Source organism: Alosa alosa, chromosome 7 (assembly GCF_017589495.1).
Source record: "Alosa alosa isolate M-15738 ecotype Scorff River chromosome 7, AALO_Geno_1.1, whole genome shotgun sequence".
Taxonomy (NCBI): Eukaryota; Metazoa; Chordata; class Actinopteri; order Clupeiformes; family Clupeidae; genus Alosa; species Alosa alosa.
The window spans coordinates 36,319,259-36,336,189 of NC_063195.1; the positions used below are offsets into that span (position 1 = coordinate 36,319,259).

At 41.0% G+C, this 16,931-nt stretch overlaps 1 protein-coding gene across 3 annotated transcripts in view; it reads right to left on the minus strand.

The window, feature by feature from the left end:
- Window positions 1-15,707, minus strand: part of srsf7b (serine and arginine rich splicing factor 7b) — a 65,661-nt gene extending 49,954 nt beyond the window's left edge. For 2 of the 3 annotated variants that reach the window (XR_007194107.1, XM_048248257.1), the window contains exons 1-3: window positions 15,561-15,707; window positions 10,302-10,482; window positions 781-957 (exon numbers count right to left, since the gene is read on the minus strand). Coding sequence is in view for 1 of the 3 variants with exons in the window: in XM_048248257.1 (XP_048104214.1) it covers window positions 781-957; window positions 10,302-10,482; window positions 15,561-15,579 (377 nt within the window). In the remaining 2 variants the exon portion in view is untranslated. Of the gene's footprint in view, window positions 1-70; window positions 535-780; window positions 958-10,301; window positions 10,483-15,560 lie in introns of all 3 variants that reach the window. The other variant, XR_007194106.1, reaches the window with a different exon arrangement.
- Between the last annotated feature and the right edge of the window lie 1,224 nt (window positions 15,708-16,931).

Sequence of the window (16,931 nt, forward strand, 5' to 3'; positions counted from 1 at the left end):
AATTATATTTGACTTGAGATGAAGTAAAGATTAAGAAAAGAAGATATATTAATTGGTATTTAAAATAAACCTTGCAAGTTTGCAGGGGAGCCCTTCTTTGCGCCAAAGGTCTAGCAGATCTAGGCGTTCTAGAAGTATCTATCAGCCGACCTCAGGCATCTAGTCGAGATCTTCTGATTTCTAACGATGATCATACTGACAGCCAAATTGCTTGATTGAGACTTGATAGAGGTGCATGCCGATTTTTCTAGGTGAAGATGGACTGCAGCCCACCATGTCTTGTAGCTCTGCTTACAAAACCGTAGGGACCCAAATTGAAAACCAAATTGACTGTGGCTGATGAGCTGGTCTGGAGCAGGGCAATTTTGCTTGGGCCCTTTCTGAATGGGTAAAGTGCCATTATCAGTGGCTGGTGCCTCAGGGGAGGAGTCAAGCGGAAAAGGGCTCTGGTCATAGAAACAACCAATAGAGTGGGATTTGCTAGATGCCTCATTGAATCGTAAAGGATTGTGACATTCTGAATCAAACGATGACCTGAAAGGTTTTGGACCATGATGAGTCATTCAAAATGTAATTTGCAGAGTAAAACATTTCAGCAACACATATTTGCAAAAAAACTAGTATTAACATAGGGGAAGTACAGATCTTGTTAACAATAACAAGAAAGAAATATATAGGAACATCTATGTACATTATTCAACATTAATAACTAACCAAGCAATTTCAAAATAAAGTTAAGTTTAGTTATTTTTAAATAATCCAGAATTTGGATGAGATTACCTGCTTTGATGCCGACGACTGTAACGGTGACAATCATAAGCATAGTGCCCTTTCTCACCACACTCATAGCAACGGTCATTTGGATCAAAGGGCCTACGGGTTGGTGGCCTATCATAGTGCGACCTGCGGGGAGTCCCAGTGGAAAGCTCAACACGCAGTCTAGAGCCACAGATTACCCTAATTGAGAAATACAAGAGAAGGCATTCACATAATAATTTAATACAGAATTGCATTAGAAGATTAGAAAAGACAGTAGAAATCAGAACATTCTGTTAAAGGAACATGCCAATATTTTGGGAAATTAGCTTATTCGCCATCTTACCGAGTTAGATAAGATGATACATACTAGGGGTGGGCGATATATACTGTATTGTGATTGTTGTTTTAACAATGTGCAAATTGACATTATCGAGTATTTAAATAAGGGGGGAAAACACTCAAGATCATGCATTGAAACTGCATACATTCACTAAATCCAGGAGATGCAAGAGAAGCCCCTGGCTGCAGCAGAGCAAGTCACATGATAGCTAATGGGTCCACGTTGTCAGTCACACACCTAATGTTTATTTTGTGCGGCTACTTCGTTCAGTTAAAAAAAAAAAGTAAAAAAAGAACTCTTCTAATGTAACCCTTATGTAAATGGACTGAAGTTCGCTCTACTACTATATCTACTTTTATTGATTATGCTAACCGTTAGCATCTCTATGGAATTTCTCATATACATTAGCCATAAGTTAACGCATTTGTTTCTATTCTGTAACTTGAAATGCTAGCCTACATGATTTCTTTTGAAAGGAACTTCAGCTTCAGACTCTCTCTTGGGAAATTGTTAGGCCAATCTATCTTCTCTAATGTAGCTGGGGGCAGAACTGGAAATGTGTCAAAGTGCATTGGTTGATTTGGTTAAAAGGTCACATTAGGCACATAAAGGATAACGACTAATTATCGTTATCGTCAAAATCACAAAAAATAGCAAGATATTACTTTTTGTCCATATCACCCACCTCTAATACATACCCTACTCTTCTGTGTGCGTGCAGTGACTCACTCACTCACTCAGCCAAGCACGCACAGAGAGAGAGAGAGAGAGAGAGAGAGACACTTTATTGATCCCCAAGGGGAAATTCATGGAGTAAAAGTAAAAGCAGACTTTTCAGGTGCTGCATGCAACTCTGCCCAAGTAGCAGTGCTTCGCCTATGTTTATACTTAGAAAAGTTGCTGTCTTATTTTACACTGGTATTTATACAGGGTTGGGTCAGATTACTTCGAAATGTAATCCATTACTAACTACAGATCACATGGCAATTTTTGTAATCAAAACATATAACGTAATCTGATTACTTTTTATACAATTTGCACACGACATACACATTCTTGTTTTCCACGATATTGCCAAGTACTGAATGCATTTTTCCCGACTGGAAAGGGCCTGTTGGTCAACGTTGACGGTCAAGAAACTACATGAAATGGTGTGTGTGAGTGTGTGTGTGTGTGTGTGTGTGTGTGTGTGGTAATGGGGTGTGTTCGGGAGGGGTGTACCTGTGTGTGTGTGTGGGGAGGGGGTATGTTTTGTGTGTGATGAAATGGTGTGTGTGTATGGGGGGGGTTGGTGTGTGGGTTTGGTGTGTGTGTGCGTTGGGGGGGAAGGGGGGAGTTGTTGTGTATTTGCTGGGTGACTGAACAGGCTGGTAAGGTAAGCTCGCTCTGTTGTTGGCATTGAGCTGGAGTCTTGCAACGGGCCGGGTACCCGCATAAAAGTTGCTAAAACGGCTGGATTGTTGTTGACATTCCTACAACCCCAAAACAGAAAAAGTTAGACACTGTGTAAAATGTTAATAAAAACAGAATGTGACAATCTGCAAATCTCCTATTTAGTTGCAAAAAGGACACAGACAAGACATCACATTTTGAAAATGTCCTATGCAGGGGCTGTGTCGAGTCGAGGGCAATCAAATCTGCAGTAAAATTCATTAAGCCTATCTGGGAGCTGGGGGTCTACATCTTGAGCTGTCTGTTTAGTCTTGTACCTAGTGATCATCTGTAGTCCCTGCCATACCCTTCTGGAGTCTTCATCTTCAGTTTATCTGCTAGACCAGCGGTTCCCAAACTTTTTTCCCTGCGGACCACCCTCTACATCCTGACTCGGCTCACGTACCCCCATCATAAAAAAGTAACACTATTGACGCATTCCAGGCATGTTTAATTAGCCATCCTACATAACAAATAACGGTAACGCTTTAGAATAACATGTGCTTATTAGGTATTAAAAGTGCATAATAAGCAGTTAACAATTCATTACTAACAGTTAGTTAACTGTTGTTATCCTTTAATAACATTAACTAACTGTTAGCATGCAGCTTGTAAGTGTTAATAAGCAGCTTTTTAAGTTACTTACAAGCATATTTGTTAACAGTTGTAAGTGTTAACAAGCAGCTTGTTAATGCTTATTAATGGTGTATAAGACAAAAAGGTGGATAACTAATACGCTTATAAGACCTTTCTTACCTATTTGTAGTAAATTTTGCAGCCCCCCAATCTAAAGCGAGGACCATGTAGCCTATAGTTCCAACAAGCCCAACCTTCTATCTCTCTATATACTGTATCTCTCCATCTAGCTTGGTTTAGCTGTGAGAAATACACCTTTAAAATTGTTGCTGTGAGCGTATTAGTTATCCACCTCTTTGTCTTATACACCATTAACAAGCTGCTTGTTAACACTTACAACTGTTAACAAATATGCTTGTAAGTAACTTAAAAGGCTGCTTATTAACACTTACAAGCTGCATGTTAACAGTTAGTCAATGTTATTAAAGGATAACAACAGTTAACTAACTGTTAGTAATGAATTGTTAACTGCTTATTATGCACTGTTAATACCTAATAAGCACATGTTATTCTAAAGCGTTACCCAAATAACAAAATCAAAATGTGGTATGAGCCCTCACACTCAAAAAACAGTGTGGAGAACAACATTATGAAACACAAAGAACAAAGAGAACACAGGCTCAGAGACAGAGATTGTGAGAGAGAGAGAGAGAGATAGAAGTGATTATTCTTTGTAGTGATTATCTCAAAAACTACAGTAGGAGGCAGCTTTTTGCTACCACGCACCCCTCCTCTGGAATAATCTCCCTCCCTCTATTTGATTAGCAGACACCATCCCTATTTTTAAGTCTAGACTTAAAACATACCTCTTTAGTGCCTTCCATAGTTAGGTATGGTGCAGTGTGGAACTTCAACCACCTCAGGTTTTTTTTTGAATGGACCACCCTGCTGTGTCCTTGTGTGACTGGCACCCCAATCATGCGTGCGACGGTGGTCACTGACCATACCTGCGCTGGTGTTGACTACCCTTCACCATGCCTTAGTTATGCTGCTATAGCATAGCGCTGTCATGGAGTTTTCATGCGTCACGCCGTAAAACCCCTCCTCTCCCCTCTCTCCACTTCCCTCTTAACTCTCACTATGGTATAACACTAGTACCAATTATATTACTTAACCATTTTTATTTATAGTAATACTAACCCGCTCTATATCCCTCTCTCTTCCCCCTTGCCTCACTTGTGAGGTATACCATTACCAGTCACCAGCCATCCTTTTGTTTGGCCCTCATCTCACTTATCTCAACTGAAGTCCCTTCTTACGACTGCCCCATTATCGCCTATTGCTGTCCTCCTGCCTGGATTCCTGGCAGCCTAACGACCCACTTCTTGCCTTATGACAACTCCTAGTCCCTTGGACAATTCACTTCCTACACTGGACTTTTTGAACTTTCTGACACTAAATAAGATTCATGCATTATCATACTGGATATGTAACCATCCCACATCTTTGTAACATACACCTCAGGTGGCTTTAAACACATGTTCTTTTCTCTACACCTAACAGACCTTACTGTTCTGTACTGACCCTAGGCAGATGGGTCAGGCCCTTGAGTCGTGGATCTGCTCAAGGTTTTTATCCTACATGTACCCAATTCTAGGGAGTTTTTCCCTCATCCCTGTTACTCATGGGCCTTCTCTGATTGTTTAACACTCTGTAAAGCGCCATTAGACATGTGTAATATTTTGGCGCTCTATAAGTGATATTAAATTGAAATTGAATTCAAATATTGTGAGTAGGGTTGTCTTGGTTCTCCAAATCCTTGATTCGATTTAATTTTTGATTTTAAAGTCACAATTTCATTTGATTTTCAATTATTACTATTAATGCATTCCTTATGCCGTTTGCTTTTTTTTTGGCCTTTTCCTATTCTGTTTTCCGGGGCTTTTATTTTGAAACCACATTTCATTTTAAAACAGTTCCAATGGCAAAGTTGTAAACAGAACAAACATTAAAGGTGCCCTGCCACACATAACCGTTTTTACTTGTATTTTTTTTTTAAACATGTTAGGTCCATATGTGTTTGTGCTATGTCGTGAATGTGAAAATGAACAGCTAACTCCTCTGTCAGCTTTAGCCAATGAAAAGAAATAAGCGGAGAAATTAGGCCAATTGCAAAACCTCTTCAGATTGACGTGGAATTGATGAGCTCATTACTATTCATGAGCTCGCCCAGTTGAGACCGTGCCCACAAAATTCATTTAGCTCTGTGACAGTTTTCGTAGGCCTATGCAAGTATGGCCGAATGTCAACGGACTTGTGCGCTATGCACAAATAGAACTTCAACAATACAGGTTTAATGAACTCGCTAGCCTAGCAGGTTTTATTTATGCACATTTGGACAATGCTAGCACTCGCTAGCCAAGCTAAGTTCATGCCATGAAGCTAAAATTAGTTGATAACGGCTGTCATGTTATGGACGAAAATTACTAGCTGTTAGCCAAGAGTCAAGCAGCTTAGCTCGTTGAATATTAATGAGGACTGGCGCAAATCGAGCCGAGTCTTCATGCAGGCTTTCAATACCACGCTAGGATGGCTTGAAACAAGGTAACCAAAGCATGTTTTCCACAAAAAATGTCCATGGCAGAACTTCAGACATTACCACAAAGTAATGAAATACGTGTGGCAGGGCATCTTTACACATAGGCGTGAACATAGTGAAATGAAACAACACAGAATGATAATTTGATTGTTTCAGCACACTCCGAAGAGACCCAAGGTTAGTGTTCATGGAATATGCACAATGTAAGGTAATTTTCGACTGAAACTAGATCATCTATTCACTTGCTAAGTTGGGTAAGTTAGTGTTAATTGACTTGAATGAACAACAAAATACTTCCACATCGGTGATTTCAGCGTTTTTTTGTTTTTTTAAAACTTGCTGCCTCACTTCCTAGTTAGATATCTTAAAAGGCAGTAGTTTTTCCCGTTTCGAACAGACCCATGGTGTAGGACAGTGACTTTTCATTGGCAACAATATTAAACCAACCAACAATATAAAATATTAAGAGCAGCTCTTTTATGAGTTAAATCGAAACAATGTAGGCAATTATAACTGGCCTTTATTTGTCTGAATCTGAGGGCCGGCTATAAATAGAATCCCAGCCATAATTTCAGAATTTAGATATTCACTTGTGTTTCAGGCATACTGCAAGCACTAATCTCTGACTGAAAGTGTGCAGAACTGCATTTGAGAGCGCCCTCACGCGGCTGTAGACGGTAATGTTTCATATAGGGTTAATTTCAGTTAATATGAATTAACATTTTTTTTACATTTAAAAACATGTTCAATTATATATATTTTCATTTATAAGTCGCGCCTGACTATAAGTCGCAGGACCAGCCAAACTATAGAAAAAAAGTGTGACTAAAGGTTTACTGAAGGTCACACACAATAAACCTTTAGAAGACGTTCTGGGGGCCTTCTCAAAAGATATTGTTTTGTATATTTGTGTTTTGTGTGATTGAATTTGTGGCAGTAGCATGACTTGGAAGGGGTTAAGCTTGTCTTGGTAGTATATAGGTGTAATTGAGTGCCTGTCACTTTAAGGCTACGTCTACACGAAACCGCCGGGTGAATTTTCTCTTACCGCTTTCACACCTTTAACGACACCGGTAAAGAAAAACTTGCGTGCACACACAGAGGTGTAACCGGCTAAATGTGCTGTAGTGCATATGCCAGACCAGTCGATGGCGCCGGCCGTGCAGAAGCTCACGCTTCTGAAGAATCAATGAAGAAACATTGTTGAAACAGTTTGTTAAGCAGTCGCATGAAATAAGGAGACTACAGACAATTCGCTTTTCAATTCAACTGTTAAACTAATAAAGTTCATTTTCAAGGTATGTGACTGCTATGTGAAATTTCAAATGCCTAGCCTACGCATTGCATTAGGTCTGAGCACTACTGGAGAAAACACTAACATGTAGTTAGTTAACATAAGTTAAGCTAAGGTAAGCTAAGCAAGGCGTAACCGTTAACAAAACCTCACCGGTTTCACAAAAACCGGCGTCGTGTAAACGGCCCCTAAGATGTTCGTGAGGGAACCCTTGCAATTGTAACACCGTTAAAAGGCTGCTGATGTGTGGATGCAATTCATAACATTTTCTACGTAGTTAGTTAAAATAAAGGTTCGTACTTCTTCTTGCGACAAACACTTTTGAGTCTTGGAAAACACTTTTCCATTTACATCGGGATTTTGCAAACATTCAGTGTCAGAGTCAATAAAATGAGCCCTGCATGAGTAACAAAATTGACAAACAAGTAAGCATGCTAAACTCGACATCCTATGTTGTGATAAGACCTTAGCAGAGCTAACTTTAATGCAGCAGTTTTAAACAAATTTGTGCAGCAATTTTGCGCAGTCACTATGCTAAACGGATTTAATAGCAATTTAGCCCGCAGTCTTCTATGCAATGCTTCTATGTGGCAACAACAATCCTTCAGCAATCGCACATGCAGAGGTGGGGGCAGCGAGCTCTTTACGAGAGAGAGCGGAGCAGGGCAAGGAAAGGCTACGTGCTTAAAGCGCAGCTCATGGAATGGATTTTATCTTATCTTAAATAGTACAACATAGAACATTAATGTGTGTCGGCCGGTTTTTATTTTGTGGCGCCCCGCCACAGATTAGTCAATGTATGGGAACATTCCTGTTACGTCATCTTACAGCTGTTTTCCATTAGGGAACATTCTCTGACTGTTATATCAAGGACACATTTTTGATCCTTTATTGAATGTCCCCAGAACGTTCCCTTTATGTCTTACTGCTTATTTTTGTCAACCATAAAATCACCTTTAGGAACGTTCCATGAAGGATTTATTAAGTAGCATTTTTATATCATCATCAGTGGAGTCCAGCGTCGCCGGAACGAGTTTGAAAGTGGGGGTGCAAAAAAAAAAGCTGGTTTCGGGCTGGGTTCCCCGAGACAATTTTGAAAATTCCAGAGGCCAACTATTCACGCACGTTTTCACGTGGGATATTACGATATAAGATAGACTCTTTTTTAAAATTATTATTAGACTAACAAAAATTGTCATTATGTTAGGTACTGTGTAGTGATTTCGGGTGGTTTCATTCAAGCTGATTGGACTGCAAGTAGCGTCTTTTTACGCACAGAGTGAATTAATCTAGGCTACAAGTTCTAAATTAATAATCTGCTAAAATAAACTGCGCCTGATATTGGCAGACACAGACACACCAGCATAACCGAAATTTCCATTCAAGGAATAAAGGAGGTAGTCTATAGCCTACAATAATAATGATCACAATCTCCATTTTCTGTCCTGTGCACGTAGCCAAGCCTTGTCAATGACTGTGATGAAAAGATCTGCACGTAACCTACTTGCTACATTTTGAAGGTTAGCGTAAAAGGTCACTGTTTATCCCCGTAAGAAAACGACACTAGTTACCCAACTGTGCCTGTTCCCTTTGTGTTTGACTGTAATCATGTTATACATTAATTAGTGATTAAAAATGACCTTTCTGCGCTCCATATTTGTAACACAAACTGATCTGACCTAACTTGACCCGAGTTTACGTGTAAGCCTGTGTGTGCCTGTCTGCACTCATGATTCTCTACAACTTTTTACTGCATTGCCATGAACAAAGTAAAGGCAAAAAAGGTGTTTCTTTGTCGAACAAATTGGGATGCAATGTGAGAGCCTTGAATTGAATGCCATGCAGGAATTTGCTAGGATCTCAAAACCGGATTATGAACATTCTTTGCCATAGAGAAACACACAATAGCGTTGGATTATAAACATGCTTTGCCACAAAAACAGAGAAAAACGTGAGGTAAGCCGAGCTATATAAAGTTATTATTTTGCTGTCACTTCGTCTGTTTTATAACCCAGAAGGATGTACTTGGTATCAAATGATAGCTCTGTGTCTCCTCTTTCATCTGACATGCGTGGCATATCTATCCGATCACAGGTCCGCGAGTAATTTAAACGAGAGTAATGGGTGTGCAGTTGTTTTTTGTACATGACGTTATTATTTTGCAGTCACTTCGTCTGTTTTCATAAGCCAGAAGGATCGACATACTTGGTACCAATGGATAGCCCTTTGGTACCAAGTATGTCTCCTCTTTTATCTGATATGCTTGCCATATGCGTTCACGGGTTTGCGAGTAATTCAAACGAGAGTAATGGGTGCGCAGGTGAACGCAGAGACTGTAAATATGATGCAATTTGATTTAATTTCATTATTTTTTTTCTTCATACTTTAACGTGCGTGATCTCGTTGGAAAGCCCCACTTCTGCTGTCACGCAATAAAGGCTTCTCGCTGCTATGAACAATTGCGGAGCAATGTAACAGAGAAGAAAGGGTGTGTTTTTTGACGCACTTTACGTCAATCGGCTTTGAAGGGTTAAAATCTCACGTATCCCCTGGAGTGCCTTCACGTACCCCCATTTGGGAACCACTGTGCGATGTCGTGTCGGTGTTGTGGTCAACAACTGCCCTTTTTTTTACCCTGAAAAGTGGGGTGCGTTAAGCACCCCTGCACCGGGTAAGCCCGGCGCGCTTGGTGGAGTCTGAGGAGTAAGTCTGTCATCATAACGGGGGCTGATTTTTGTGGTGCACCGGAACTGTGCACCGGAACTGTGTTCAGATATGGAAGTGTCCATTTCACGTTGAGGTTCCCTCGTAATTCAGCTTTGTTTACTTCCCAGCATGCATTGCAAATCAGTTGCCTCGTTTATAGGCTACTATTGTTCATTTTGAAACAATATGGTTGAAACAGTTTACTCTTGCTGATGTTTTGAACAATAAAATCATTTATTAAATTAATTTAATTAGTTTATTGTGAAAAATACACCGTGATCAAGAAACTACTAGGTCTATCCAGGTATAAAAATCCAGCTGATTATTTAATTAATTATCTTGGTGGAGGATGTGAGCTGTTGTGAATGAATGTTTGCAAACCTGATAGCACAATAGCTGATAGCACGAGGTAAGCATATACGAACATACACAATGGGGGGATTCTAGGAATGGCAAAAAGTTCCTATAGTGCAAAAGGGCCTAAAGATGAGTGTTCTATGAGAGCAAAACACTTCACAGTACTACTATATTTGAATGTGTGTGAGAGGGTCTCATCACCATGGTGGCAAATGAGGGAAAATCCACCACTTACGTACTTGCCATCAAGGCCACGGGCAGCATCTTCAGCATCCCGGGGATCTTCAAACTCCACAAAGGCGAACCCTGGGGGGTTCCTAGCAATCCACACAGTTCGCAATGGCCCATAATATCCAAACGCTCGCTCTAGCTCTCCTTTCCCTGCACCTGTGCCCAGGTTACCAACATATACCTTAGTCTCTGTAACAAACACATAGAAAAGTTAATACAACGCTGATTGTGGCCAAAACATCACTTCTGCAAAATTAGGCCCCATTGTCCCTAAAGAAGGTACGTAATAACATTTTCTCGATTAATCGATTAGTTGTTTGATCGATAAAATGCCAGAAAATAATTAAAAAATGGCGATAATTTTTTTCCCCCAAAGCCCAAGATTATGTATTCAAATGCCTTGTTTTATCCACACACCATAATTTAGTTCACTGTCAGAGGAGTAAGTATTCAAGTATAAGAAGCTTCAATGAGATCATGTTTATGTGTTTTCTATAATAAAATGACACAAACCGAATAATCGATTATCGAAATAATTGGCAATTAATGTAATAGTCAACTAATCGATTAATCGTTGCAGTCCTAACTAGACCTATAATTACTGCTACCTGACTGCACAGGTCAAATTTGAATATGACTGTCAACTCATATGACATCAGAAAAATGTGCAGTGGTCTCTTAATTTTCTTCATAGCTGTGTAGACTAACTCACACAAACTAAAATACATGTTTAGTGATTCTTGAGATATGGGACAAAACATGAAAAAAACGACAAAAAATCTTAATCAGGACAAGGATAGCACAACAAAGCATGCACAACAAATACAGCAGGTCTCCTCACTTTAACATACCTTAAAAATAAGTAAAAGTAATATAAAATGTATCATAATGATAATAATTTACAGTTAAGTCAATAATTTCATCAGTATCAAACGTTACAAATTGTAAATGTTTTAATGTACTTTTGTGTTGATTGAACTTGTGTCTGGAGTTTTAGTCAACACCGTCAGACTTTTTAATGAATAATGATAGATAGATAGAGATACTTTATTGATCCCCAAGGGGAAATGCAAAGGTCTCAGTAGCATACAGACATCACACACAACATGCACTTTTTTTTTGCGTATTTAATATCCAAAGCTTTCACTTTGACATTAAAGAGGGATTTTTGTAAATTATTGTTAAAAAAGGACAAATTAAATTGATTTATAAAAGTAGTAAAAGGGGAAATATCCAAGGTGAATACTTTTTATAGGCACTGTATATCTGCCAAGGTGATGGATTTCATTGAAGAGGAACATGTGAGTCGCCTGTTACCCTTGGTATTTGTGAAGGTTCAATAGATAGATAGATACTTTATTGATCCCCAGGGGAAATTCAAGGTCTCAGTAGCATACAGACAACACACACACATTCACTAACAGCAGAAAAAGTAATTAAAAGTATATAATATAAGAACACAACTAAGCAGTAAGGATAAAGAATATACTAAATATACTAATATTACAAATTATACTAACACTTAATCTAAATCAATTCTAAAAGCAGTATCCACATAGTGGTGATTAATCAATCAAGAGGCGCTTGCAATGACTGAGGCAGGGACTGAGCCTGTGATTCTCTGTGCATAGTAAGGTAATGTAAGGTGCTCTGTGTGAGTGAGTGAGTGAGTGTCACGGTGATAGTGGTCATGGTGATAGTGCAAATGAGTAGGTCCAACAGTGCAAGAATAAGTCTATATATCTATATATATAACTATTTTAAGAAAAGGTATAAGTGTGGCCACAGTTCGGCTGTGGCATGCAGGGAGGGGTTATGCATATGTGCTAATGTGCTAATATAGCACGCAAACAGTGAGGCAGAAAGACAGTGGTAAAAAGAGGCTAGTGGACAGACAGTATCCAAACATGGAGGGGGTGAAGAGGCAGACAGACTGTGCAGAGAAGTCTATCTCTCCTCTTCCCTTAAGTGAAGCATTGAACAGTTCAATGGCCCTGGGGACAAATGACTTCCTCAGTCTGTCTGTTGTGCAAGGCAGTGAGCGAAGTCTCCAGCTGATCAGGCTCTTCTGCTTAACAATAGTGCTGTGGAGTGGGTGACATTCATTGTCCAAGATGTTGATCAGTTTGTTCAGGGTCCTTTTGTCAGATAGTGAAGTGATGCACTCCAGTTCAGCTCCCACTACAGAGCCAGCTTTCCTTACCAGCCTGTCAATTCGCCCCGCATCCTTCTTCTTTGTGCTTCCTCCCCAGCATACCACTGCATAGAAGAGGACGCTGGCAACAACAGACTGATAGAACATCCTGAGGAGCTTGCTGCACACATTGAAGGACCGCAGCCTCCTCAGGAAGTACAGCCTGCGCTGCCCTTTCTTGTAGAGTGCATCAGTGTTGGCTGACCAGTCCAGTTTATTGTCCAGGTGGAGACCCAGATACTTGTAGGTGCTTACCACCTCCACATTGACCCCATTAATGGGGACTGGTAGCAGAGTGGGCTTAGACCTCACGGAAATCCACCACCATCTCCTTTGGTCTTTGAAGTGTTGAGTTGAAGATGATTGAGTTTGCACCATTGCACAAAGTCCTCCACCAGGCTCCTGTACTCCTCCTCCTGCCCGTTCCTGATACACCCCACAATTGCAGTATCGTCAGAAAACTTCTGCATGTGGCATGACTCGGTGTTATAGCAGAAGTCAGATATGTACAGGGTGAACAGGACTGGAGAGAGCACAGTTCCCTGTGGCGCTCCGGTGCTGCTGATCACAGTGTCAGAGAGACAGTTCTTCAGTCTGATCTAACTGTGGTCGCCGGGTCAGGTAATCTGTAATCCAGGTTACCAGGTGAGCGTCCACACCCATCTGCAAGAGCTTGTATCCCAGTCTGAGGGGTTGGATGGTGTTAAAAGCACTTGAGAAATCAAAGAACATGATTCTCACAGCACTTTTCCCCTTGTCTAGGTGAGAATGTGTCCTGTGTAGAAGATAAGTGATGGCATCGTCCACGTCCACTTTCTCCTGGTATGCAAACTGTAACGGGTCTAGTGCATGGCGTACCTGGGGTCTGAGCATACCTAAGACCAGTCGCTCCATTGTTTTCATGACATGTGATGTAAGAGCGACAGGTCTATAGTCATTAAGCTCACTAGGGTGTGGCTTCTTAGGGACAGGGGTGAGACATGATGTCTTCCACAGTGATGGAACTTGTCCAAGGCGTAGGCTCAAATTGAAGATGTGCTTCAGTGGCTCCCCCAGTTCAGCAGCACAGGCCTTGAGTAGCCTTGGACACAGTCTGTCAGGCCCCGCTGCTTTATTGATGCGCAGCTTCTTTAGTTGGGCTCTCACTTGATCTTTTGTGATGATGGGGGGTGTAAGGGGAGGGGAGGGGGAGGGGTGCATCTGGGATCTGTGTGTCTGATGGCTGTTGACTGAGGTCGTTGTCACCTCATTGTTCGTGATCGCCATGTGGGGGAGGGGTGCAATATCCAGTGATGGTGGGGGTACGATAGCCTGTGATAATGGAGGTGAGTGTTGCACTGGTATTGAGGGGGTGTGGGGGTGGGGGCTGGAGGATGACCACCTCCTTGATGTCCCTATCAAGGTTGCCAGAGTCGTGGACACCTCAACAGGCACAGGCAAGGAGGCGTCAGACGGGGGCAGGGCGTGAGGTGATGGTGGCTTAGGTCGTTGGGTGTCACCGGGATGCAATAGTCATTTTGAATGTAAAATGTTCCTCCATTGACCTTGTCAACTCAGATGGACTTTACATTGGTTTTAAAAAAACACGGAGGCAGCCGTGGCCTACTGGTTAGGGCTTTGAGCTTGGAACCGAAGGGTTGCCGGTTCAATCCCCGACCATGGGAGAGCAGTGCTCAACCACTTCCCCCACCCACATCCATGGCTGAAGTGCCCTTGAGCAAGCGCCTAAGCTGCCCTAAGCGCCGCTGTAGAAAGGCAGCTCACTGCTCTGGTACTTCACCTCACTGTGTGTTCACTAATTCACAGATGGGATAAATGCAGCGACCAAATTCCTTGTATGCAAGTATACTTGGCCTATAAACCTGATTTACAATTTACAAAAATAAACTATTATCTGATCCCTCAAGGATAGTTGTCCATTAAACCAATTAATTTCCAAGTTCATGTGTAATTTTTATGCTTCTCAATATCACTGTTCATTATGAAGCTTAATAGCAACCACCACAACTAACCTAGCAACAGCCTAGCAACCACCTCAAGTACCCTAGCAACAGCCTAGCAACCATGTCATATACCTAGCAACCATGTCAAATACCCAACAAAACCTTAAAATCTATACAACCAAAACTGTATGCATTAAACACTCACTTGTCTGACTTTAAAAATGTAATATCATTGTGATATAGTTAATTTCAAAACCTGTATAATTAAGGGCACCATGACACTGATGCAAAATCGGAGTCGGTGCTGCAACCTCCTGGATTTTGCCTGATTTGACACGGAATGACAGAGACTATTGAATTGACATTGTTGTTTATCATTGATATTCTCCTTATTATAGTCTGACCAACATCTTAAAGGGAAACTTGGCAGGATTTCCGCCTCTACTGGAGAAATTGTGCATTATGCTATTTCAAACTGTGGAAAAAGGTAACGATAAAGCACATGGATTTGTTTACAAGCTAGCAAAACGGTTAGCAGAAGTTTGGCAGACAATGTGGATGTTACAAAGTAAGAAACACGATTTAAAACGAGTTTCTTGTTTCTCACTTTTCTTTTTCGGGACGGTTGTCGCAATGTTGCAAGGTTGGTTTTCCGCCTGGGGACGCTAGGGGCAGCGGGAAAAGTCACCATTTTCACCGGAACAGGTCATTTAACCATCCAAATGATTTCTAAACGGGTTTATTACGTTCAAATAGTTGCCAAGTTCCCCTTTAATTTGTGCCCTGTTAAATGTAAGTAGCCTAGCCTATTAATAGGCCTAGGCTATATTGTTTTGTATTTATGTGTCGCTTTGGACAAGCGTCCATAACCATAACCTCCAAGTGGTCTGTGACGTGTGGTTGTGTGAAAGAATGGGTTACATCCTTACAGCCAATGTGTCGTTAATTTGCTAGCCTGTCAGTCCATCAACAACTTTGAGTAACCTATATAGTTTCCCACAGATCAGCTGTCTGGTGCAAACTCAACCGCTATTAGCTGTACTCTAGGCTGCTATCCGTTTTTCTTTTCATCATGTTTCGGCTTCGTTAACGTTAACGTCACTTTGTTAGAGCATTGGGAGTTAACTTACCACGACCGTATCTTGACATAGCGCAGCGCAGTGTAGGCTATATTGTATACGATCATCAGTCAAAACGTGGAGGCTGTCACCCACCCAGTGGCTGTATAACCCACTTTGCTTTCCCAAAGTCTTTAAACGTTGTCGCTACCCGATGTGAGTCGAGTGCAGATGTGAGTTGCGCATGCGTCACTTTGCCACTATGACGCGGCGACATCTACACGCTTGGAGCAGTTGTTAAAGCTCAAGGGACGAGGCTTGTTGAAGTTACCTTCATGGGCTTCGGAAAAACCTTTCTCCGAGTGAAAACATCATCATTCCGCGTCATTCACGTCACTTTTTTTATTTTTATTTTTTATTATGAATAAACATTGATACATCAACAAACATAGTACAAGTTAAAAATCACAAAGGTACCATGAAACATTCAATATTACATAGATAAAGACAAAAAACCATGTATGCAATTCAGACGCTACACTGTAAAAAATAACACTACATCTTACTGCAGTAACACAAGTATACTTTACTTACTATAGGCTGACCTAGTGTTCTTACTAGAGTAACATTAGTAATGTGCCGAACTTGCAACAATGGGGTCTAAAACTTGAGATACACGAGTAAGCTTCACAACTCAGACCTGAGTAAACTGGACTCACGCAGTGCACACGCCGCGCACAGTTGCAGAGGGAGCATTCTGATTCCACAGCCAACGGTCGGCAGTGGTAATGGTGTGGCTGACTTTGGGATGGGAGTGTAACAGCTTCACCAGTGACTTGCTCTGTCCGTAAGTTTACAGTATGTATTAATGTGTCAAATGTTTACAGTATAGGTTGAACTAACAGCATTTGTGCAAAACTGTACATTCGGTTTCATTAACAACTGGGGTAATGTTAAGTTCAACTTGCTAAGTGGCCGATATATGCGCTTAGCTGCTATCAGTTAGCTGCAAACTGTTAGCAGCTATGCGAAGTTAACACCAAAGATCTTTGTTAACACTGCCTCAGACCATGCTGAGCAGAAAACAAATATTCTAGGTATTCAAGCCCTTTGATATTTTTTGTTATCGACGCTATGAGGAAGTGGTGGCTTCTGGGGTCTAAAACTAGGCTGTATAAATTTGCCAATAGCAGTTGTCTTCATGAGCTCTCTTAATGAAGTTTAGTTCTAACGCTAGCCATTTCTCATGAGAAACGCTTTGCTAGCATGCTAAGTTGATTCAAAACGCGTGTAAAGATTAAACTGTGTATGGTTTACGCCGATATTCCTACTGTATTGATAAAACAATTAGGATAATTGGACTCATAACCTTACTGACTGAGAAAGCCATGGTCTTTTATCTAAAAATCTTTCGTTGTGATTTAGCAAGAGGACTTAGGTTGC